The sequence below is a fragment of the Pristis pectinata genome, chromosome 22 (genome assembly GCF_009764475.1).
Source record: "Pristis pectinata isolate sPriPec2 chromosome 22, sPriPec2.1.pri, whole genome shotgun sequence".
Classification (NCBI taxonomy): Eukaryota; Metazoa; Chordata; class Chondrichthyes; order Rhinopristiformes; family Pristidae; genus Pristis; species Pristis pectinata.
In genome coordinates, this window is record NC_067426.1 from 31538534 (window position 1) to 31564891 (window position 26358).

The window sequence follows — 26358 nt, forward strand, 5'->3', positions numbered from 1 at the left end:
ATGTAGAAAGGTTCAGCAGACTGAGCCTAGATTCATTGGAGTACAGAACAATAAGAGGTAACCTCTGAAACACAAGATTCTGAAGGAGATTGAGCAGATATTTCCTCTAGGCGAGGGTGCCGAGAAGTAGGGGTATAGCTTCAGAGTAAGGGATTGCCCACTTGAGGTGGAGATGAGGAGGAATTTTAATTCTCACAGCATTGAACTTTGAAATTCTCTACTTCAGAGAGCTATGGAGGCACAGTCATTGAATATATTCAAGGCAGAGACTGACAGGCATTTAAACCACGTGAGTCAAGGGGTGTGGGTAAGAGAGCAGGAAAGTGGTGTTCAGGCCAAGACACTATGATCATATGAATGGCACAGCAGGTTCGACGATCAAACTACTCTAATCCAGCTTCCTCGTAGAATAAATTTAGACAGTTCATGCTGAAAGACACATTGCAGATATACTGAGCTGAGTATGCAATTCTAATGCAGTAACATTTGAACTGCAACTCACACCACCCTGCCCCACACCCCTAGATGTGACAAATCTTCCACTGTGAGTTGAAGAAACAAAGTGGCTACTTAGCTAGTAAGACACTGACAATCACAAAGTCCCAATTTATTGCAAATGTATAAGATCCATTATATTTTCCAGGAAAATGTGTAAGAGGTGTACTCAGACAAGACAGGGCAGCAAAATATCATTTGTACCACAGAATGTCATCACTATAGCACACAGCAAACCATCACTGAGAACACAGTTAAGCAAAATTTTGGGTCAGATTATTTTTACCTACTGGTTTAGAGGAACTCAGCTAGGGTTAATATTGAGACAAGTTCAATCAGTCTCAGGCACACAGGAATACGTGGTCAATTTTTTGTATTTACATTCTTAAATATTATCCAGATAATGTTTAGAAGAAAAATAGAATGATGATCATACTCCGATGTTACAGCTAAATAATCTTTTGCTACTATGTACACTCATAAATGAGGTCAACATTCTCAGTCCCAGCGACAGCTCACCAGAAACCAGACATTTCTTCAGGAGTTCAAGAGATAAAGTTTGTAAGAATGAATAAAAAGAATTTACCGCCTATTTTGCTGGCTATTTTCTCTCCTGCACAAGTGAATGAGGATGCAGTATTATTTGCATATTCTTTTCCTCGGGATCTGTGAAGCTGGGAATTTTTCTTTTGTTGGTACTTTGACAGCCATTGAAATTGGAGCGGGAATCCTCCAGTGACAGCTTGTTTGAGTACTTCTACAAATAGTAAAATCACATGTTAAGTAGTGTACACCTTTCATTGTTTTTCCATCGCCATTGTTAAACATTTTGTTTCGTAAAAGTGAAAAAAATTACATATTTTAAAATTTCTTTGAACACATCCACCCTTACCATCATTTAATAATATTCTGTTACTGTTAAGAAGAATGAGTTCAGATCAGACACTCAGTTGACAAGATAACTTGCAATGCTTTGTCCTGAGAAGATGCCAAATAATTTTATTGTATTTTAAATCCTGAAAGTGACAGCAATGATGCATTAAATCAAGAGAAGAGAGAAACTTCTGGGACTTCATGCTGCTGTATACATAGTTTGAACCAATTCAAAATTTAAAACAACGTACTACATATAAACCTCTTGTCATTCTGTCAAATATCAAAACTGTACAAATACTCTAGCATCTAATTTGATTGCTTGGCATTTGACAATCCTTCAAATATAATTTTACACAATGGGAAAAATTTTAACTTTCTAATATCTTCCCATCTAATCATGCCATGGATGAATGTGATCATTAGTTGTTTGTTCAGCGTTGATGATGCAAGACAACATGAAGTTCTGCATTCTGGATGAACAATAACAGACAATATTTTTCTCTCCTCAAAGGCAATTCATTTATGTTAATACTGGCATCCCACCAAAAACTACTTTTGTCTTTGCTCATTGATCTACTGAAGTTTAAGACATTCACAGTCATTATGGTCCCATATCATTCTTCAAGATTCTGATGACTCACATAAATTTATCACAGAAAAATGTCTGCACATTCATTAATGGAGATTAAAATATGATGTTGTCCTCTCCCTTCTCAAAGTCTATCATTCCTAATGAAAGTTCAGTTTCATGGGCGAGAGCCTTCTGCTTCCTCACTGCAATGCATTAATAAAGTGAGTTATTTTACAATTAATGCTCCATAGCAGGACCTTCATATAGATCCACTTACAAGCAGAAAGAGTTCCAGATGGAAACAGACCAGGAACCATCAGGAATATTTTCCCTCCTCAATCAATGAACAATAAGGCTAACAGTAGCGTTCCCACCAATGTCAAATTCGACTGTTTGACCAATGATCTAGTTTAGTAGTTGAGGACACATCACAAGCCATACTTGCCTCCAAACTCATAACATAAAGTTAAAGTCCATATTACCCATATAATTATGGAAAACCACCATGTTTACGTCAAATTTGGAGGAAAATGCTGCTGATGATGATGTTTGCAACTCAACAGCTTACCCCAAGGAAATGTATTACTACCCCTGCTCTTTAAACAAATGACCAATTAACACATTTACACATAATTAATTTTATTCATACTGAAACCTGACGATAGCGGCAGAAGCAAGGGTTTCAGTTAGATCGAAGAGCTGCACCAACCAGACTATCAACTATAATTTAAACCAAACCCAACAAATCAGAGTGCGAAGATCAACTGGAAGCACAACCACCTCACTCGTTGCACAAACCCAGTTAAGCTCTGAGAAAAGCTCAAGTGTACACCTTCTTACAAAACAGAAGGAACAATCCTCGTGATTGGAACTTCCCCACTCCTACAGTACTCTGGAGTGAAGTATGCTTGCCCGGTGTGGGAACACTAGTCCATGCAAAAAAACGAACAACCCAGTACTGAATGACTGCTGCAGAATTAACTGGCTACAGTTTAGCAACACTATGACCACTTTGATCACTTTGCACTAAAATGGACTTTTTTTTGTTCTGATGGTGTTCTTTCTTGTAAAACTTGTGTATAATTTATGATTAATTTATGGTTTTCTTGTGAATGCTGCTTATGCGATGCTCTGTGCCAGTGATGCTGCTGCAAGTAAGTTTTTCATTGCAACTGTGCATATGTGCACTTGTGCATATGACAATAAACTTGACTGACTTTGGCTGACTTTTGCACGCTCACCCTCAGACAGCTGGAGGGCTTTGGTCAGATGAGAAAAGAGGATGCTAGACATGCTAAACATGCTTTATGTGGTCATACCACTGTAGAAAAGCAGATGAAGGTTATACAAATTGCGACCTCCCACAAGGGGTTCTGGCAGATGCAACTTCCAGACCGTGACAGTGGGATCAGTGTGCACATTACAGCGACTAAATAGCTTCCTTCAGAGCACAGGAGAAATGGACTATCTGGCAGTACTCTCTATCCAAGCTGAAAATCAAAAGACTGCAGATGTTGGAAATCTGGAATAAAAACAGAACATGCTGGAAACACTCAGGAGGTTGGTCAAGATCCATAGAAGATAAAACAAAATTACCACTTAGGTCAAAGATCCTTCACCAGAACCCAACATCTGTACCCAAGTTGGCTGACCAATAAACAACAAGCAAACACCCCAGACCTCCCACTGGAGCAAGAGGCAGACCATGCACAAGTTTTTGGCTTGAGGATAGCCCATGTCTGGTTGGGATCTTATCAAGGTTAGCTTGCAAGCTGTGCAATATATATGTCAACAGAAAAACAAGTGACCTTAGATGGGTATAAGAGGAAAATGACTTTAAAAATTGATGAGGGAGGTGCTGTTGGAGTAGCCTTGGTGAATAACTGCAGTGCATGTTCTAGTTGGTACATACTGCAGCTGCTGTGCACCCAAGGACAGAATCGATGGTTAGAGCAATGCGTTGCATATCAAGCAGGCTGCTTTGTTCTGGATGGTGTTGAGATTCTTGAAAAATTATTGACAAGTTGAGAGTACTCTCCAGGCAAGTGGAGAGTATTCCATCACACTCCTCCCTTGTGTTTTGTCAAAGGTAAAAAAAAAGGCTTTTGGGGGGGGGGGGGGGGGGGTGGGTGTTGAGATGCGAGCCACACACTCCGGGATATCCAGCCTCTGACCTCCTTGTAGCTATGCTATTTATAGTTACCGGGCATTGTCTATAAGGAGTTTGTACGTTCTCCCCGTGTCTGCGTGGGTTCCCTCCGGGTGCTCTGGTTTCCTCCCACATTCCAAAGACGTACGGGTTAGGAAGTTGTAGGCATGCTATGTTGGCGCCGGAAGCATGGCAACACTTGCGGGCTGCCCCCAGAACACTCCACGCAAAAGATGCATATCACTGTGTGTTTCTATGTATATGTGACTAATAAATAAATAACTAATATGTGGCTGTCCAAATGAGTTTCTGATCTGTGGTGATTTTCAGCAAAGCAGATCCTAGCCTCTCTCTTTTTTCTACCCCCTCCTTTTATTTTCCTCTCCCTACCTTTGACCCATCCCCCAGTGGATCTGCTCTCCCCACTTCCCTCACACCTGCCTATCACTATTCCTTACCTGCCATCTACCTATTATCACCCTGTGCCCACCCTGACTCTCCTCTTTTGTCCACCTATCACTGCTCTGCTTTTCCTTCCTATATATTGGGTTTCCCCCTTTTCCCATCTTCAGCCCTAAAGAAGGGTCCTGACCCGAAGCATTGACCGCCTGCTTTTCTCCATGGATGCTACCTGGCCTACTGAGTTCCTCCAGCATCATCGTGTTTTTCATCCAGATTCCAGCATCTGCAGTCCTTTATTTCTCTGAAAGCAGATGGCAGGCCCCAATCAGGAAAATGTAATCTCTCTAATCACATCTATCTTTTCTATCCTTGGTACTGAGAACATGAATTCTCAACATTAGGAGAGTTATAAACCCCCAGGACTTGTTTGCTCAGTGTTTGCTTCCTTGTAATAAATGTAGAAAGGCAAATATAGTTGAATGTTGTATAAGTTTTATATATGGCAAGACATTCTGAAATAATAGAGGCAAGTAAGAAAAATGGAAGATAGAGCCAGGCCACCTTTGACCAAGTAAAAAATAAGGCATATATAAAAACAGAAGGCTGTAAATATTCTGCAGGTGAAGCAATACTTGTGGAAGGAGAAACAGACTTAACATTTCAGGTCGAAAATTCTCCATCAGAACTGGGAAAAAGAGAAAATAAGTTGATCTTAAATTGCAGGGAGTGTAGGATGAATAGGACAAAGAGTATATCTTTGGTAGGGTAATGCTAGTGTTGCCATGGTGCTAAACTGTTTATGAAACCATCTGATTGATAGGTTAATGAAGGATGTTAGAGAAAGCAAACAAAAGAACTTGTAAAAGCATATAGGAAATGCCCAGCAGATTAGGCTTTACTAATGGAGAGAGATAAGTTGAGTGAATACTACTGATAGGTAACCTACCAGTTGTGACATGGAGAAAGTGACTAATCAGAAATTATTGAATATTATATCTGGTTGGGTGCAATATGCCCAAACAGAAGATTGTGTGCTCTGCCTCAAGCTTACATTGGGCCTTGTTACAGAAAGCAAAGACAGAGGAGTCAAAATGAGATTTGGGAGTTAAAGTGACAGCCTCTGAAAACTCATGGTCACTCCTGCAGATTGAAGACACTCCGCAAAGTGGTCAACCAATCTGTGTTTGGTTTCTCCAACACAGAGGAAATCACACTGTGAGCTCTTGAATTGCCAAGGCATAGAAAGTTATGGACCTAACGCAGGTAAACGGGATTTGTATCCATTGGGTGCAACAGTTGACATGGACATGGTAGGCCAAAGGGCCTGTTTCTGTACCAGACGATTCAATGAAATATAGGACACTAGACTGGAAGAAGTGCAAGTGACAGTCAGCTTCACCAGAGAGGACTGTTTGTGTCCCTGGATGCTATGAAGGGAAGAGGTAAAAAGACAGTTGTTGAATCTCCTACAATTGATAAGGAAAGTGCAAGGAGATGAGGAGTGAGTGGTGGAGGTGGAAGAACAACCAGTGAGTCAAGAAGGGAATCGTTCCTACGAAATGGTGAAAGGGTGGGAAATATATGCTTAATTGTATACTTGTGTTGACCCCTAGGTCCCAGTTGCCTGCCACTTTAATCTCCCATCCCATTCTGACATGTCCGATTTCTGCACTGTTAATAAATAATGAGGCCAAATAGCACCTCATCTTCCATCTGGGTATGTTCAGGTCAACTGGATCTAATATCAAAATCAACAAGTGTTGGTAGCCCAGTTTCTCTGTGGAAGAATGGGCTGGGTCTGACAAGGCTGAAAGGGTACCTGATTGAGGTATTCAATATTATCAGGGGCATAGATATGCAAGCCCTCATTTAGGTGTAGATGATGAGAACGTTTTTCCCTTAGCAGAGGTATCTATAATCAGAGTACACAGGTTAAAGGTAGGGGGTAGGAGATTTGGAAAAAATTTCAGTTTCACCCCAAGGGTGGTTGAAATCTGGAACCACTGCCCGAGTGTTTTTTTGTTCATTCAAGGGATGTGGGTATGAGCCTGCATTTAAATTTCCCATCCCTAATTGCCCTCGAGAAAGTAGTAGTGAGCTGCCTTCTTGAAGCAGCCAGTCCTCGAGGTGTGAGCATACCCACAATGATTCCCACTGTGATAAGACTATTGATCGGTTCCCTTATACAATGAGATGGACTATGACCTCACGATCTATCTTGTTGTGACCTTACACCTTATTGCACTGCACTTTCTCTGTAGCTGTGACACTTTACTCTGTACTGTTATTGTTTTTACCTGTACTACATCAATGCACTCTGTACTAACTCAACGTAACTGCACCGTGTAATGAATTGACCTGTACGATCGGTTTGTAAGACAAGCTTTTCACTGTACCTCAGTACAAGTGACAATAATAAACCAATACGATGCTGTCAGAGAGGGTATTCCAGGATTGTGACCCAGAGACAGTGAAGCTACAGAAATATATGGTGCGTGGTTTTGAGGGCAACTTCCAGGTGGTGGTGTCTCCTTGCTTTTGCTGCCCTTGTCCTCCTACCTCATAGAGGTTGTGGGTTAGGAAGGTGCTAAGGAGTCTTGGCGAGTTGCTGCAGTGTATCCTGTAGATGGTACAAACTGCTGCCACTGAGAATCAGTGGTGGAGTGAGTGAATAGTGATGGATGTGGTGCCTATCATGCAGGCTGCTATGTCCTGTACAGTGTTGAGCTTCTTGAGTGTTATTGAACCTGCACTCATTCAGGCAAATGAAAAGTGTTCCATCACACTCCTGACTTAATACTTGTAGACAGTGGACAGACTTTGAGGAGTTAGGAGACAAGTCACTTGCTAGCCTCTGACCTGCTCTTGTAGCCACATTATGTCTACAGCTACTCTTGTTCAGTTTCCGGTCAATGGGTAACCCCCCACGATACTGATAGCGGAGGGGGTTCAGCGGAGGTAGTGCCACTGAATGTCAGCGGGCGATAGCTGGATTTTCTCTTGTTGGATTATCGTAATTGCCTAGCACTTGTGCTGTATGAATGTTACTTGCCACCACCTAGCCTAGGCCTAGATATCGTCCAGGTCTTGCTGCATTTGCACGTGGACTGCTTCAATACCCAAGGAGTCGCAAATCGTGCTGAACATTGAGTAATCATCAGCGAACATCCCTTCTTCTGACCTCACGAATGGAGTAAGGTCATTGATGAAACAGCTGAAGATAGTCGAGCCTAGGACACTACCCTGAGGAACTCCTGCAGAGATGTCCTGTGGCTGAGATATTTGGTGAAGGCAGATTCTAAAGTGCTTAGATGAGCACCTGAAATGCCATGAAAAGCACCCGAAGGCTATGGGTCGTGATGGAAAATGGGTTAGTACGCATGGGTACTTGATGACCAGCGTGGACACAGTGGGCTGAAAGCCCGTTTCTGTACTGTATTACCATATGACTATTTGTTTTCTTTGCTTTCTTCCTCCTAACTTCACTCATTAACCTATCACCCAGATAGCCCTACCACCATGACCACCTTGGCTTCAACTATCAGAGATATTCCCTCTGACCTAACCATCCTTCCCCCTTCATTTCTGCAACTTAAAACTAACTTGTCTCTCTCTGCCAGTTCTGAAAAAGTGTCTTCAGCCTGAATGTTAACCCTTACTTCTCCTTCAACAGATGCTGTCTGACCCGCTTAGTATTCCCAGTATTTTCAGTTTTTATTTCAAATTTCCAGCATCTGTGGATTTTTTTTTTGATTTTCATAAGAATGGCACAGGCAGACTTGCTGCATTATATGTCTGATACTTATCCCAGTAACCAAAATTGGTGAAATTCAAAGCATAGAAACAAAGGAGAATACAACAATACAGACAGTGGACCATGAATTGTCAAGGAGACAGTCTTATCAGAAACAGACCTAGGTATGGCAACATATGCAGCTGGGAAGGGGCTGAGGATCCTCATTTTCTTGGCAAACTAATAGAATATATGGAGGTACATGAAGGAAGAAATTCCTAGGCCCTCAGCATGAACCAGAAGGGGCTGCTGAGAATAGGGTGATTATCTGTTATTCTATAGCTGACTGGATATATATAATTAATTTCAAGACTGAAATAAGGATTCACTAGTTTCTAAAAAAGGATATAAAAAGTGTGTTTTATTTGTGCATAAAGACAGAAGCAGAACTGCTGTCTGTCTGTCTCAGAAGTACTCCATTTCTCCAATTAATCTCATCATCTTCTGAGGAATACTATCCAGCCTCTGTCCAACAATTGAATGGTCACATACGTTGAAGATGTAAACTGCTGCTGAAATGATTGCAGTTGAAAATCTGAGTTACTGATTCATACTTTAACGATGAAGCTATTGTAACTATATTGGTTTCATCATTAATTTTGCAGGGGAAATATCTTACAACAGCAAAGTAAGAGCAACAGAATGCCATGTCAGAATTAACTTTAAACCCACTAAACAAAATACTGCAAATAGTTACACCCATCATTTTGCATACTCATAAACACCCTGTATGCAAAGCCAGCTATACCACAAGTTTTTGCAGCAGACTTAATGTTATAAAAGCAAGTCTGAACAAATTAGAACTATCAGGAAGGAGAATAAGTCATTAAAGTTTGTCAGCAACACCCACACATGCACTGTTAGCAGCAATCAAGATAAACTTTCAAATTATGATGAAGCCAAAAGCTTCCAGCCAAAAACACAGAAGTACCTGAGCAAAGAGTCAACCTGCACTGTTCTCCTTCCGTTTAGTTATGAAAACCACGACATTTGCAAGAAACCTTTGCTTGCACAAGACTGATTGTATTAACAAGAACACAGGAATTTCTAAGTTCCCAAAATTATCATTAATGTCAGTGTTTTGGGCCCAGTTCCTTCACCATTGGGCCCAACCACAGAAATAGCTCAGACAGGACATGTTATGACCACATTATAGCAATTATGAAGAGCACAGCACTAACTGTTGGTTTGGTGCACAATGATTATACTCTGTACATGTTTAACATACATCTGAGTGTTGCATGATGTTGCTTCTGCAACAAATTTGTTCTACTTTCAGTCAGTAAACATCAGTACTTACCATTGTCATTCTTGGGTTGCTTATAACATTAGGGAGTGGCGTCTTTCTACAGTCAAAGGATCCACAATTAAACAGTACTTAAGACACGGTGATAATCCTGTTTGGTTACTTAGAGGCTCAGAAATGAAGTACGCAATTAACTTATGTTTTCTAAGCATGACATCAGTTGACTAACTAAGCACCTCAAGAGAACACTGTCACCATCAAAAACTGACCCTGCTATCTGAAGAGTTGTGAAAAACTGGCTGTAGAGTGCAATGCACAGCCTCATTGCAGAAACCTCAATCCTTTTATCGAGGCAAGGAGGAAAGTTGCAGGCCAGTTTACAATGATAATATCAAACATATTCAGTTCACACACATTTACTTTGAATGAGAGACTGAAATTTGGCATCAGTAAACTGGTTGCTTGCCACTTGAAATTCTCCCTCCCACTCCAACATGGTTCTGTTGTCTCCTTCAATTGTTATATATGCCTATCGCAAGCTTGATGAACAACACTCAGCTTCTACCTGAGGCACATTGGAGCCTTGCAGAATTACTATCAAATTTAAGTAACTCACTTTCACTACTTGCGTCAGAACTGGCCAATTTGTGTGCAGGTTTTCCATCTGTGGTATTCATTTAGTTTTTATCCCAGTAAAGACTGCCTGATCCATTTGTTTTCATTATCTCTACCTCATCAACTGGATAATCTTGTCTACAGCTTATCACTAATGGCAAACCCTGTATTCATCAGAGATATTCCCTTGCTCCTATCCATTCCTCGCTCACCATTTCTGCAATTTAAAACTAACTTTGTTTTCTCTCTTTCCCCGTTTTTGACCAAATGTCTTCAGCCTGAAACATTAGCTATTTCGCCTTGCAAGATATCTCCCTGATCTGCTGAGTTTTCAGCACTTTCTACCTTGAGATCATTAAACTATATTTTTTGCAAAAAGATCCACTATCAGTACCCCTACACATCGCATTCATCAGCTTATACCCATCACTAATAAAATGCACTGGACAATTATGTATAAACAATTTCATGAACTCTTATTTCGTTGGCTCCCTGTATCCGAGGAGATGGCCACCTGGAAGTCAATACCAAGCCCCAGGTGGATATGATTCTGACTGGGCCTCCGTCCCTCTTGATTTCAATGTAGCAATGGAGAAAATAACTAGGACAGGGCAAGAATTATAAAAGGGACAGAGACCTTGGCGGGGTTGTGCAAAGTTACAGAGGTTGTGTGGAACAAAGTCATACAGGGAATTGAAAATGAAGGGTGTGAATTTAACATAAAATCATTTTTGGACCAGAGTTAATACAAGTCAGGCAGCACGGAAATGATGAGTGAATGAGGCAGTGCAAGTCAGGATACAGCAGCAGAATACTGGATGTGCTTGGGTTCGTGATAGATGGAAGAAATGAGTCCAGCTAGGATAATATTGCTTAGTTATTCCTTTCTTTTTGCATTATTTATTTTGTAATTTGTAGTAATTTAATGCTTCACACTGTATTGCTGCCACAAAACAACAAATTTCATGACATGCAAGTCAGTGATAATAAACCTGATTCTGATATATAAAGGATTGCATGACAAAGCCAGGTGATACCACAGAACCGTAAATTGGCAATTATGGTATGTTGTCAGAAGCTCTAGATCAAACATGACACCAGGACTGAGAAGAACCGTAAATTGGCAATTATGGTATGTTGTCAGAAGCTCTAGATCAAACATGACACCAGGACTGAGAAGAACCGTAAATTGGCAATTATGGTATGTTGTCAGAAGCTCTAGATCAAACATGACACCAGGACTGAGAAGAATCTGGTTCCGCTTCAGTCAAATGGCAGGAAGAAGAATGATTTTGGGGGCTTGGGAAGGGAATTAAAACAATAGGTTTGGTCTTTCTAATGTTTTCTACTCATTCAGTATTTGCATCAGATGTGTAACAAGACAAATTAGACAGTGGAGCAACTGAAAGATGATCATAAGATAGAAGTGGATGTAGTTAATAAACCTGTGAAAGTGCAAGTTGTGTTTTCAGATGATGTCACCAGGGGTGGGCCTTACAATTGAAAATCAGGATGAGATCTGGGAGAAAGTTGCAAAAGAAAACAGAAAATGCTGCAATTACTCAGTAAGCTGACTGCACTGGTGGAATAAGAAACAGTGTTAACATTTCAACTTGGTGACCTTTTGTTAGAACAAGAAAAAGTTAAAAGGTGTGAGCAAAGGATAGGGAAAGAAAGACGGAGAGCAAGATCTGTGGTAGGATGGAAAGAAGGAGTGACAGGAGGGACAAAAGCATAAAAAAAATGATGGTATTAGAATAAATACGGTAAAAATGAGTCCAGAAGTGTGGAACAATAGAACTATTATCACTGTATGCTGTTGAAAAAAAAGTTATGATCTGAAACAGTTAATGCAATTCCTAATTGAGAGTTTGAAAAATGTGTATCTGAAAGATGTTGTGTTCCAACGCCACCCTATACCTGCTAAAGCCGAACCAGACTACTTGCAATCTTGGTACCATTAGAACTGTGCTGGTGACGAAGAATAGAGGGGGATTAATGGCAAATGACTGAAGTTCAGGGTCATACTTGGCAAATTGAATTAAAGTTCTTAGCAAAATTATTTCCCAACATACATTTGGTCTACTCAAGGAAGAGATCATATGAAAAGCAGCAAATACAGGATATTAAACTGAAAAGAAAAATCACAAGTACTTTTGTTTCATCTTGAATGAATGAAAACTGGTGTTCAGAGAGCTCAGGGTATCTTTGCAAAGAAACATAGTAAGTTTGCATGCATGTACAGCAAGTAGTGGGGAAGGAAAAAGAACGTTGCCCTTTAGCAAATGGGGAGGGGCAGTGAGGAGGGGGTAACGAGGAAGGGGTGAATGGAGTACAAAATTTGGGAAGTTTTGCTGCAACTACACAAATATTTGCTGAAGATACACCTGGAGTACCCCAACAGGGAGTTTTAGTCCCCCTTATTTAAGAAAGGATTGGAAGCAGTGCAGGATAAAGGGATTGTCCTATGAGGGAAGATTGAATGCATTGGACCTATGCTCTGCAAAGTTCAGCAGAATAAGACATGCAAGATTCTGAGGGGGGCTTGACAGGGCAGGTGTTGTGAAGATGTTTACCCAATGGAGGAATCTAAAACTAAAGAGCACAGTCTCAAGATAAAGGGTCACTTATTTAAAACTAAGACGAGGAGGAATTTCTTCACTCAGAAGATTGTGAATCTTTGGAATTCTCTAATCCAGAGAGGTGTGGATGCAGAGTCGGGGCTGACATAGATATATTTTTGGAAAGTAGGAGAATAAAAAGTTATTGGGATCAGGTAGAAAAATGCACCTGAAGCCATGATCTAATCTGATGGCAAGTAGGCCCTCCTGACCTTTCCTCCATCAAGTTCTTGCATTCTTATACAACTGTTCTCTTGAAATTGCAAGGGAAGAGTTAAAAAGCAGGTAGTGGGGTTTCCCTGCACAGTAGAATTGAACAACTCCACAAAACGAGTAACGAGCAGCACCAACAACTATGCAGCTTTTCTTCCCCCAACCTCACTAAAGCCTTTGGCTCCATCAGTCGGGAGGAACAATCAGGATCAGGTTTATTATCACTGACATACTGTATGTCGTGAAATTTGTTGTTTTGTGGCAGCAGTACAGTAGAAGACATAAAGACATAAAAATTACTATATGTTACAAAAATAAATATAGTACAAAAGAGGAATAACGAGGTAGCGTTCATGGGCCATTCAGAAATCTAAAGCTGTTCCTGAAACATTGAGTGTGGGCCTTCAGACTCCTGCACCTCCTCCCAGATGGCAGTAACGTGAAGAGGGCACCCTATGGAACACCCGCCACAAATTCCGCTGCCCACAGAAAGTCATCTCCATTCTACGTTTCCTCCATGACATGCAGAATGATACCAACTAATGGGCCTACAATCTCCGTTTAGGCTGGTGTCAAATAAGGCTACATTTTTGCCGCAACAATTTTCTCAGTCTCTCTCACCACATTATTGCCCATCACCTCCAATAAACCTCCGTTGGGAGTGGAGCTAATTTTTAAAATTCATGGAAAACTGTTCATTCTACAGCATTATACTGCAGAATTAGTCACTTGAACTTCAGGAGTCAAGCTGCAGCATGCAAATGATGCTTGTGTCTATGCTTGCTCAAAGGTTGAGCACCAAGCCATCATCAACAAGTTTACTGGGTTTTACACTCAACACCCACAAGGCAAAGGTACTCTTCCAACTTGTCCACACTGTGCCACACTACCCTCTGGCAATAAAGATCCATGGTATGACCTGGAAAACGTAGACCACTTCCCACATCTCAAGAGCCATTCTTGGTGAAGGTAGATATTGATGATATTGCCTTCAAAGCAACAGCACAGCCTTTGGTCTACTGAGGTAAAGAGCATTTGAAGATCAAGGACTCTGGTGAGGCAGCAGTGATCCCTGCCCCCCTCAAATCTTCTCAAATCTGTCTGCCAATAGCAGGCACCTCAAGGCACAGGAAAGACACCACCAACATTGTCTCTGCAAAATCCTCCAATTCACCAGAAGGATAAGTGAACCATCGTCAGTGTCCTCTCTCAGATCATGTCGCTCACGTGCCCAACATCAGATTCCTGAAAAAGACACCTTCCATCGTGCTAACAGATCACCCTGTGGACAGGAAATGATTCAAGGATGTACTCATAGCTTTCTTAAAGAAATGCAATATCCCCACTGACCTGGGAGTCATTGGCAGATGACAGCTCAAAGAGGAGAAGGAGCATTCAGGATGGTACAGAGAACCTTGAGTCCACACATCAGGCCCTGCTCAAGTGGTGGAAGGAGCACTTCACCTCACTAACTTTCTACCTGCCTGACCCATCTGTGGAAGAGCTGGCCACCTCAGAACCAAGGGATTGACTAAAAAAAAGGGCAGTGCTTCAACTTATAAACTTTCATGTAGAGTTAGGGAAGATCAGAGAGGCAAAAGCTATATAAAAAAAATTTGAAGCAAGACTTACCTGATGGATGGACTCAATGGACACAAACCAAGTAAGCCTGATTCGTTTTAACTAATCAGCTATCCAGCTAAAGACTTGCTTCTGTGTGTGTCAATCATCACTCACAGGCAAAAAATGGACAAGTTAATTTTGAACGAATAAACATCATGCACTGTGTACCATCTCATGTCACTGTGCATCAACATTATGTGTGTATAGCAACTGCCATGTGCAACAATGCAAAAAGAATCTGGAACAAACATACAACTGCAAAACCTCAAAGAACCTGATCCATTTTAGATTAAATCCTTCACCTAGTACACAAAAATATTGACATACATGAAAGAATTTCTAGGCTAAAAGGTTTGAAAATCCTCAGCACACCTATTTCAGTTTACCTTATTATTGCACTCCCTGTAGAATCTTTCCATTTCACTGCATATGTTTGTCGCCTGTGAACTAAATTTTGGTTAAAAATAGCATCATCTCTTGCAAAACCTCAGAACAAATGAATTGGGCTTTACACACTAATCTTGTCCTCATCTAACTCAGGATAAATACAAATTTGCAGATTCTCTTAAAATTGGATGTTGAAGTAAAATATATTTTCAGTAGACACGAGGAAGGCAGGACTATATTAGATAATTAAATGTTTGCAAAGAGTACATAGTTAAATATCTGACATGACAAATGAACAGAAATGCTTTAAAGCATCAGATTTTAACAATGATATTTCAACATTACACAGGTTATTTTCTTACAATAAAAAAGCACCATGAGTGAACCAAATTCTCAGAACTGACTCCTTTAGGAATGATGTCAATGAGTGTGAGCAAATAGGTAAGATTAAAAAGCTTGTAAGTTGTGCTGCAAAACCTAGTGCATACATCAGAACCTTGTGCAAGTTCCTCTCGAAATGTGGGGATGACATTTAAAGAAAATACCTTTCTGAAAAATCCCCTGCATCACTTCACAAACTGTTCTCTGTCTTAGTGGCTGAGAGCTGCTTACTTTGCAAACAGCACAGAGTGCAGAATTTTTGGGAAAAGTTGCCCAGATTGCAAGGCTGGAAAAACAAAGATTGAAGCCTACAGTCTCACAGTCTGTGGCATAGTGGATAAGTATCAGAATGCCCTCACTGTCGAGATGGTGGTAGCTGAGAATTGTGGAATTGTGCACAGAAAAATTTCGAGGAGGCAGCGAAGCAGATATAGGTTGGGTCCTGTTTGGGGGAGGAAACAGTGGAGAGAGAGAGAGCGAGCGAGAGAGAGGGTGTGCACTGATATGTATGTGGTGCCTGGGGAGAAAGATGCCACAGCCTCTCACCCCCTTCTCAAAACTCTCTTCCTCTTTCCCCTCTCCACTGCCTTACTCACTCCCCATGAACACCACTCACCCTCCCCCCATCACAACTTTTTCTTTTTTTTATATACAGGTTCTCCTGCCGTTCCTTGAATCAAGTGGCAACAGGAGTAAGGAACCCCAATGTGAAATCATTGACTTCAGGAAGGGGTAGGAGGGTGAACATGCGCCAGTCTATATTCACAGAGAGGCTGAGCAGCTTTAAATTCCTGGGCGTTAACATATCGGATGATCTGTCCTAGGACCAGCACGTAGATGCAATCACAAGGAAGGCGCACCAGTGTCTCCACTTCCTCAGAAGGTTGAGGTTCAGCATGTCACTGAACATTCCAACAAACTTCTAAAGATCTGTTGTTGAAAGTATCCTGACTGGTTGCAACACGGTCTGGTCCAGCAATTCAAATACGCAGGAACGCTAAAAGCTGCAGAGAGTAGTAGACTCAGCCCATTACATCACAGGCACAGCCCTCCCCACCATTGAAAGTATCTACCAGGCACTGCTTCAAGAAGGTAGCATTTATCATTAAAGATCCCCACCATCCAGGCCGTGCCATCTTCTTGTAGCTACCGTCAGAAGGTTACAAAAACCTGAAGTCCCACCCTGTCAGGTTCAAGAACAGCTACTTCCCTTCAACCATTCAGTTCTTGAAACAACCTGCACAACACCAATCACTACCTCAGTATAGCAACATTTGACTATTTTGCATTACTTTGTTTTTTTTGTTCTAATTGTGTTTTCTTGTAAAATGTTGTGTAATTTATGTTTAATTTATGTTTTTCTTGTGAATATTGTGTCTCTAATGCTATGTGCCTGTGATGCTGTTGCAAGTAAGTTGTGCATGTGACAATAAACTCGACATGACTTGGGTGGTCTTAAGTCTGAAGCAACATGACAGGCCAACTGTAGGCTCAGCTGATGTTGTGACACAAAGTTATGGAAGATATACAACATGCTGATGTATTATATTTACACATGCATTAGATGTACCTATGTATAAATTACAACCATGTTTTGAGCTCTTAAAAAAATTAGAAAATCAAAATATACCAAATTTCAGTATGAACGGATTCAGTCCATCCCAATGTACTGAACTATACTATGCATCTTTAAACCAGTTTACTACTGTGAATGCTCCAGGATTAAAAAATAGCTAGTAGCTAAAAAATACATTGGTTTTGGTAATCTTTCACCTCTCATTTTGAATACTTCATCTACTTTATTAGTGACCGGCTCCACTCTGGGTGACACCTCTTAGTATTCTGGACAAAGGTATCTTACATGTGCAAGTTTAACCAGTAATTTATCAAAGCCGCAACCAATCACATTCACCCAGTTGGCCACATATACACATTCTAATATCACTGGTCAAGGGTGACAAAATCGATACAGCAAACTGTGGTATCCAATTTAATTAAGACTGAATACAAATGGAAATTAAATCTGGGGGCCTTCTGGTCCACAAACTATTACGAGTGTCAAGATGTGCTGTGACATTATAATGTCAACATTTCTCAAAAATGGATGCCCAGCCTCAGGTGCAAATGAGAGCCAGTCTAACAAGTTCCTAAGAAAGGACTTCGGCTCATGTAGGCATACAAAGAGATTTATTGTGGGAATTATGCATTTGATTGCAGTACACTGTGAAAGTGATGACAAACTTTATCCAACAATCCAACAACGTAAACCTAGCAAAGTGGCAAAAAAAATGACTTCATATGTAACAAGCGAATGAAACACAGGGAGTATGTCTGGGAAATATTTAACTAATGACAACCAGGCCATTCTAGGAACAGTGGGAGAGGAATCAAGGATCAGGAACACAGCCATGAATCTGTAGTTGAGGCTGAAGGGGAAATTGTAGTCGGAAGGAAAGGGAGGAACATGTCAGCTGGGAGGGGACAAAATAAAAACTGGAAGTCAGGAAAGAGTTGAGAGATTGGGTGGCAGATTGGTGATTGGGTGGTAGGGTTTAGGCAATGGTCACAAATTTGGGGGGAGTTTTTTTTGAGGAGGGGGCTCACCCGGGAACCTACCCAAGATGGTTTCCCAGTGTTGAATTGGGACTGGTTCAGGAAGGTATTCTTTAAGTCACACTGGATCAGACCTCACAGACACTGAAATAAAAACAAAACACACTGGAGATACTTAGCAGGTCAGGCAGCATTGGTGCAGAGAAAAAGAGCTAACACTTCTGGTTAATGATCTCTCATCAAACCCTTAAGGTCACCGACCTGAAGCACTGCCTCACGGACAACATGGAGGCCTTCTACTGCATAGGTCAAATACGTGTCAATGAAAGTTACAGAAGTTGTATCCAAGCATGCAATGCATACATCTGAGTTTCCCCAATGACTGTACATCAGACCCATGGAAGACCTGGAATAAAAATCTCAACACTGCTCCATTATGCAGGAATTGTTACTACTGAGGAGACTATTATAGCTAACTCCTTCTAACATTTCACATGGGGGACCTGGCGGTTCTCCTGACACCAGCAACAGATCCTTCCTCCTGAATACGTCTCCTTCAGTGAATGTGGGAACTGGCCCCTCTCCCGTTTCCTTCATGACAACAGAGTTCCAAGAGATGGGCAAATTTGGGCAAGGTCCCACTGGAATCACACCGGTCATCTTTAAGTACTCGTCTTGGGCAATGACTGTGCCGACACTGTTTCAAACTGGATTTTGACATGTTTATCATGGGCAACACCAAATTGAATGTATTCAACTGACTCCTGGAGGAAAATCCTGAGCTATACTGAGCCATGTGAAGTGGTCTTGTGTAGTCATTTCTGGTCTAATAGACACACTATCATAGTGCCATACAGCATAGAGGCCCTTGGTCCACCATGACTGCTCTGACCAACAGGTACATATCTACACTCATCCCATTTACCAGCACTTGGTCCACAGCCTACTATGCCTTGGTGATTCACACCTTCATCCAGATACTTCTTAAATGTTGAGAATACCTGCCTCCACCATCTTCTCAGGCAGCATGTTCCAGGTATCGACTACCCTCTGATGAAAAAAAAATTCTTCCTCAGATCCCCTCTAAAGCTCCTACTCCAGGCACCTCTGCCATGGAGAAAAAATTCTTACTATCTACCCTTTCTCTCTCAAAATATTGTATACCTGTACTAGATACCCTCCTCAGCCTCTTCTGCTCTAAAGAAAACAAACCCATTCTTTCCAGTCTTTCTCATAACTTAAATATTCCATCCTGGTGAATCTGCCCCATACTCCCTCCACTGCAATCACGTCCTAGTGGAGACTAGAACTGCACACAATATTCTAGCTGTGGACTAACTAATGATTTACAAAGTTGTACCAAGATCTCCCTGCTCTTATACTCTATGCCCCAACTAATGAAAAGCATCCCATCTGCCTTTTTTACCACCCCATTTACTGCCACCTTCAGGAATCTTTGGACTTGACACGAAGGCACTTTTTTCCTCAATACTTCTCAGGGACCTACTGTTCATTATATATGTCCTACCCTTAATAGAACCCCCTAAGATACATCTCCTATGCCCAATTTACCAGCTGATCAATCTCATTCTAGTCTATGACTACCCTCCTCACTGTCAACACCACCACCAATTTTCACATCATCTGCAAATTTACCAATCATAATCTCCTACACTCACATACAAGTCATTAATGTAAATAACAAACAGATTCAGAGAGAGGAGTTCAAGTCCCACCACAGCTGCCAAGCAATTCATAATCATTTGTCTGAAACTTGTTTTTAAAAAGCCGGTGGTAATAATGGAAACGTCTAGGCTACTGATTGTGGTAAAATTCATATGGTTTTCACCAATATCCTGGCGAAAAGTCAATCTGCCATCCTTGCCATTTCCACCCTTCACGTAACTTCAGACTCACAGCAATTGTCTAATTTATTTGCTTTCTGATATGACAGAATAGGCTTGAGTACTGCCGACTCCTGTTTCTATTTATTATATTCCCATTTTGTAGATCTGTATCAAATTTTGCTTGACTAGTCCCCTCTCAAGAAACTTGGGGTATTTTATGAAATAAATAAATGTTATATGAATGCGAACTGTAACACAAAATTTTTGAACGGTGATTTTCTGAAAATAGGTCACAAAACAATTCCATTTACAGGCCAGCCCTGTGTTAGGAACAGGTCCTGTTTTTATACAAGACCATAAGTTGATTACATCCATAAGTCAGAACATAAAAAATCACTCAATACCAGTGACCATACCTCCACAGTACAGTAATGAATAGCGCCAATGAGGGCCAAGTAACATGAACATTCATTTGTCTTCCCCTGCCAAGTTACATTGTAACAGAATAGCGATGTCCAATTTAATGGCTGGTTTTCATGGGCTTGAAGTATCAGTGGATGTGACATTGTTTAATACTATATTATTGAACAAGTATAAATAGAAGCAATTACTTGTCAATTTCCAAAGCAACTCTCTTAAGTGGCCTCCCACGATGAAACTGGCAGCCTGTGTTCTTAAGAGACAATGATGTCTGATTACTGCGGGGAGGTTATATATAAATAGTTATTTTTCCAAGACTGGTTCTCATTTGAATTTAATATTTATCGGAGCATGTCCACTTATACAATTTATCTTCTGCTTTTTGAAAATCGGTATATTTCTTAATAATGGAAAGTGGGATGCTGAGTTACCACTTTGGGTATTGCCAAACTTCCATTAAGTCAGGCTTTCGGAACCCAGGGATGACCTGTATTGAATTCAACATTACAACAATTCATGATGGAATTTGAAATGGCCCATGGGTTACTGGGCTTAACTACTTTTCGCAATAATTTCCCATTGTATTTGTCATTTCCCATTGTAATCACAAGTACTTAAATCCAGCCTAGGTAGGAACTAGAGACAAGAAAATTACTTCATGCTTAAAAGTAGTTCCTTGAAATTTAAATCATTGGTGGTTGCAATAAAAAACAGTAAGTGCTGGAAATACACATCTGATCATGCAGCATCAGTGGAAGGAATATCTGAAATTAATGGTTCAGATTGATGATCTTTCACCAGAACTAGAAAATGAGCATATTTTAAGTTGTAGAGAAGGTAGATGGTAGAGGGAAACAAAGGGGAAACTTCTGGTGAGAGGACATGGACCAAGTGAGACTGAATAATGTAAATGGGAGAGGTGACGGCAGATGATCTATCTGGAGGAACTGTAAGTAGGAGGGGGATGAGAAGAGAGAGAAACAGGAGATAAAAATATATACTGGAACTGACAAATCTAAACTAAAAGAGAATGCTGGAACTACCCAGGTCAGACAGCATTTGTGGAGAGACAAAATTGTTTACTGATTCATGACTTTTTATCAGAACCGACACGTTCCGATACAAACTGGAAAGGTTGGTTATCTGAAATTGTTGAATTCAGTGTTAAGGCTTGAGAGTTGTAACAGAAGATATGATGCAGTTCCTTGTGAGCACCAAGTTCAGTCCACCAAATTGGAACCTGTAGTGAATTGCTGCTTTACCAAGAAGGTGTGTTTGGGTCCCTGGATGCTGGAAAGGGAAAAGTGGTGGTATTACCATGTGGCAAAAGCTATTTGCTCACACACCTCCAGATTTCCAGCACTAACTGGGACAGGTTATCGACTTGACATAATTTAGTCCTGATGCTGATGCTATTTCTAGCATTGATCATCCCTGCTGGCCCCAAATCTAATGTCATATTTTGGGATATTTGAGGCTTTTACAAAAATATTAACACCTCGAAGCAAGAAACTTTTCTTACCTCCATGTGCCTTGTGGATTTCATGTAGGAAAATCCTAGTCTGTGAACCAAATGGTAGCTGAAGGACTTGATCGACATCTCTTGATATTATTTTGACAGTTGTGTCAGAACCTGTGGAGTTGTCAACATGCATTTTGGAACAACACTGTTTTATTTGGTCCTTTCAGCATATGTAGAATTTTGCATTTGTACATCCAAACCACAAAACCAAAAAACTATAGCTAATGTCATACCAACAGCACAGCATAAGCACAGGAGCTTGCATCATATTGCAACACAGAAACTGCTTTACTTTTGCATTTAGGTTAGTCTACATTTCAAATGAACCACTTCCACAGCAAAAAGGTCACAACAGAAGTGTCTAAATGTTCTAGTATGTCTCATGTGGTATATAAATGGGAGAAATTTAACCACAGTTATGCATGAATATCTGGATAAAAATTCCATTTGTTAGACTACCTTTCTCGCAAGTAAGGAACTAAAGTTAAACAGGTTTTGTGCTTAAGAGGTACTGTATAAAATGGATATTAAAAGCAAATCCTTTTAACTTTTTCCAAACTTATTCAGAATATCATATAAGCACGTAACTAAAAACATGAATTATGAATGTAATTAAAATGCACTTACTTTGCATCTCTATAGCTTTAGCCATTAAAATGCAAAGATTCAGTTATGCTATTAATGCCATGGATATACTGACACCCAGTGGCACAAGCACTGAAGAAACCCACAAAAAATGAGAGCCAATTATACCAATACTATTAGCATTGACCCAAAGCACAAAATGTTACAAATATATTACAACTTACATGCTGGAGTTGTTTCAATTTTAAATCCAACTTGGCAACTGCCTAATCATAATTCAGTGGTGCAATCATTAAAGTAAACCAGTGAGCTTTTATTCTACAACAAACATCTGAAGGAATTCTGAACATACTTAGAACTTTAAGATTAATTGCATGGCAAGCAATTTTAAAAATCCACAAATAAAAAGGTTCAAGTGTGCATAATGATAAATTTAAAGCTAACAAAAAACTTTTTGCAAATTAGCAAATTCAGCAAATCAATTAGGCAGATTCAACATTTTAAAAATGACCACCATATTCCCAAGTTAACCAGGCCAGGCAATTGAAATATGTTTTTAACCACTAAAAACACAGTAGTGTAGCGGCTAGTGTAACGCTATTACAGCACCAGCAACCCGGGTTCAATTCTGGCCGCTGTCTGTCAGGAGTTTGTACGTTCTCCCTGTGTCTGCGTGTTTCCTCTGGGTGCTCCGGTTTCCTCCTATATGCCAGACGTACAGGTTAGGAAGTTGTGGGCATGCTATGTTGGCGCTGGAAGTATGGCGACACTTGCAGGCTGCCGCTAGAACACTCTACGCAAAAGATGCATTTCACTGTGTGTTTCGATGTATATGTGACTAATAAAGATATCCTATCTTAAATCATACCCAGAGAATCAACCTTAATTATAGCAGTTTGATTATGATACCATTGTACCAAATTGTTAGATACTATTAATCTTTTCACTACACTTTAACAACAAAAAATTAAAAGTAAACTTAGAAGCATCACAAGAGATGATTATTGCAAAATACTTTGTAATTCCTTATTATTTTCCCCACACATGCACTAGAGGAAGAGTATAATGTGGATTAAGTTCCCATCCTTTTAAACATTCATTGATGTCTAGTTTCTTTGGGAAGGTGGTGATAATTTATTTTCTTGAACATCTCAATCTGAGTATACTGTTGACAGGGAGTTCCAACAATCTGACCAAGCATGAGGAAAAGAAAGTGTTTCAGGATGGCATGTGACTGGAAGGGAAATATGAAGGGGTGGTGTTGCTACCTGCCTGATGCCTGACATTCACGTGGTTCAAGTTCTGGGCTTGCATTCTGCTGTTGAAAATCCCTGGCAATTTTCTGGTGCACATTGTAAATATTACGCACTGTGGCAGAAGTGGTGGAATGAACTTTAAAGTCGTAGAAGACAAGGTGCCAGGCGGAAGAGTGGGTTACTTTGACCTGGTTGCTTTTGAGTTTGAAGAAGATGGAAAGGCTTTGGGAAGTTGTGAGGTGAGTCACTTGCCACAGAAATCCTCATCTCTGACATACTTTGTTGCTGCACCATTTATCTCTCTTTTCCAGTTATGTTTTTGGTCAATAGTGGCATGCAGGAAACTGATTAGGTAAGACAGAGGGTGGAGGTTGCAATTCAGGCAGTGATAATGCTGTTTAATGTCATCTGTCAGAGTTTGACACCATCTTGCTGGAGATAATCATTGCCTGGATTTCTGTGGTATGAATGTTTGTTGCCAGTATCCACCCAAGTTTGAATGGTGTTCAGATTTCCTGATGGTTGGTTTGGACTGCCTTAGAACTTGAGAAATTCTCAATGGAACTGAACTCTGCAATTAGTAAACATCTCCCTTGGGATTTATGATAGAGACAAATCAATGGATGAAGCAAATGGAATGGCTGTGTCCAGGACATGCCTTGAGGAACTCCAGCAGCAAAGTCCTGGGACTAAGATGAATAACCTTCACAATCACCCATCTTCCTTGCCTTGGTATGACTCCAACCAGTGGGGTATTTTCCTCCATTCCCACTGTCTTCAAATTTACTGGAACTCCTATATGCCATTGGACGATCAAATGTTGCCTCGATGTCAAGAGCAGTCACTCTCACCAGTCCAGCTTTCAGGAGGACGCAAGCGAAGTCCAGGTTATACACTAGTGGTCCCCAAATGGTGAGTTGTGACCCTAAATCATTGAATGAGGGTGCACTTTCAGACAATTGGATTCCCCCCCCCCCCCAATCGAGAATGCTGCATCCCACTTCTGCTGCGTCAATAGCCGATAGTAATCGGGGCATAGGAGAGAAAACCTTACTAATTCGGCCTGAATCTGCTAGTGTGAGGCAACAATAGGTAATGGCCTACTCTTGTCATCTTGTAGGGATTTGTGGTTTTATATGCCATTTTACAATAATTAAAACCTCACTAGCAATACATTTACTGTTAATTATATTGATTGATTGCTGTTTTGTTTGGTTGGCTCCTGGGGTTGTGCGAAATTTCTAATATGAAAATGGGAAGCCCTGTAGCAGGAAATGAGTTACGTAAAGCAAGCACATCAAATACTTCTCTATGATATGCATCTTCCAATTGTTTGTGGATCCCTTAAAATCAGCTGATCCCATCAGTCACTGGTGAGCTAACAATCCATTTACCCATCAGTGTTAGGCTGATGCAAACTGTTTAAATTCAATATTGTCAAGGAACATAGTGAAGCTTCAGAACCACTTATTTTTTAATATTTTTCTTTCTCAAACCAATTTACCAGCTAGTCACAATTCCTGAGCACATAAAATGTGAATCAACTTTTCAAAGCACTTGAATTATGCAGCCAAAACACAATCCTCCCGATGGTACTTGTGTACACTCCTTTTTCTGGCTCCAAAACAGCTTAAAATACTTGGAAAATATTGTGCCTTGAGAAGGGATTGGTCAATTTCTACAACAGCTTGAGAGAGCAAACCTGCAGCGATTTGAAATTCAGAAATAGAACTTGAACAACCACACCCTCCACCTCTCCTGCCACCCTCCCCACACCTCTCCTTTGACTAAGTAGCTCAGTTGCTTTCCACTAGTGAGCAAAGTGGTGCAAGTGGCAAGGCTGGTTTCTCTGTTTTGTTCCCTAAAGTTTCATAAAAGTTAACATTTGTGACCAAGGCAATTTCCTATTGGAAATTAAAGGAAACCACACTGTATTCAAATTCAACCTATTGGTAGCCGTACAACAACACTGACAAGTCCCAGAACTGTACAGCTCCCAATAAGTAACAGACATACAAATGTTAAGGATTTCAGCACAACCAAACTTCCCTCTATATTCTAACCTGTGCTGAACCGCTCAACTATCACTGCTGTCTGTCATCATCTGCACTACACCTTGGATTCCAATTTAAAGTTCTTACTCTTGCTTTGAAACTTCCTCTTAGCCTTGTCCCACCACATCTGTGTAACATCTTCCAGCTTGCAAGATATTTGAAACTCTCTGCTTCTGAGTTTGGGATTTTGTGCATTTCCTTCTCCTCTCAGCCACTACAGATGTTTATGGCTTGAGCAAGAACCATGTTCTGAAATTCCCTCTTAAGCCTCTCAATCTCCTTCTCCTCCTCTTGCACATTAAAACACCTTTGACCAAACTTTTGGACACCTTCCCAACATCTCCTTTTTCAATTCAGCATTAATTTTGTTTGTTTTGTTGCTATGAAGCATTTTGGAATATTTTCCCATGTTAGAGGGCATGCATTAAAAAGTAACTGTAGCAGTTTAGAAATATATGTAATGCAGCTGAAATGAATAAGACTTACCAAGGACATGCATATTCTGAATCACTGAAAAATAAAAGCAAAAGTAACATCAGACAATGCACTGTTAAATCTAATTAGTATATTTATTCCTTTAAATGCAACTCTTGTGATAATCAAGGCTGGACAACTCTGATTAGGTCAGTGCAATTTCCCACATGCACCATGACCATTCAGCTTGTCTTAATTTAGTTGCTGAATTGCACTGAATTTACCACACAGAAATAGACCACATGATCCCATCAGATCTAAATCACTTTTTAATG

At 40.5% G+C, this 26358-nt stretch overlaps 1 protein-coding gene across 4 annotated transcripts in view; it reads right to left on the reverse strand.

The window, feature by feature from the left end:
- The window catches only part of inpp5b (inositol polyphosphate-5-phosphatase B), a 135184-nt gene that overhangs the window by 97440 nt on the left and 11386 nt on the right, over positions 1–26358 (reverse strand). For all 4 annotated transcript variants that reach the window (XM_052036675.1, XM_052036676.1, XM_052036673.1 and 1 more), the window contains exons 4-6: positions 26096–26119; positions 21715–21825; positions 1082–1252 (exon numbers count right to left, since the gene is read on the reverse strand). In XM_052036675.1, coding sequence (XP_051892635.1) covers positions 1082–1252; positions 21715–21825; positions 26096–26119 — 306 coding nt within the window. The remainder of the gene's footprint in view (positions 1–1081; positions 1253–21714; positions 21826–26095; positions 26120–26358) is intronic.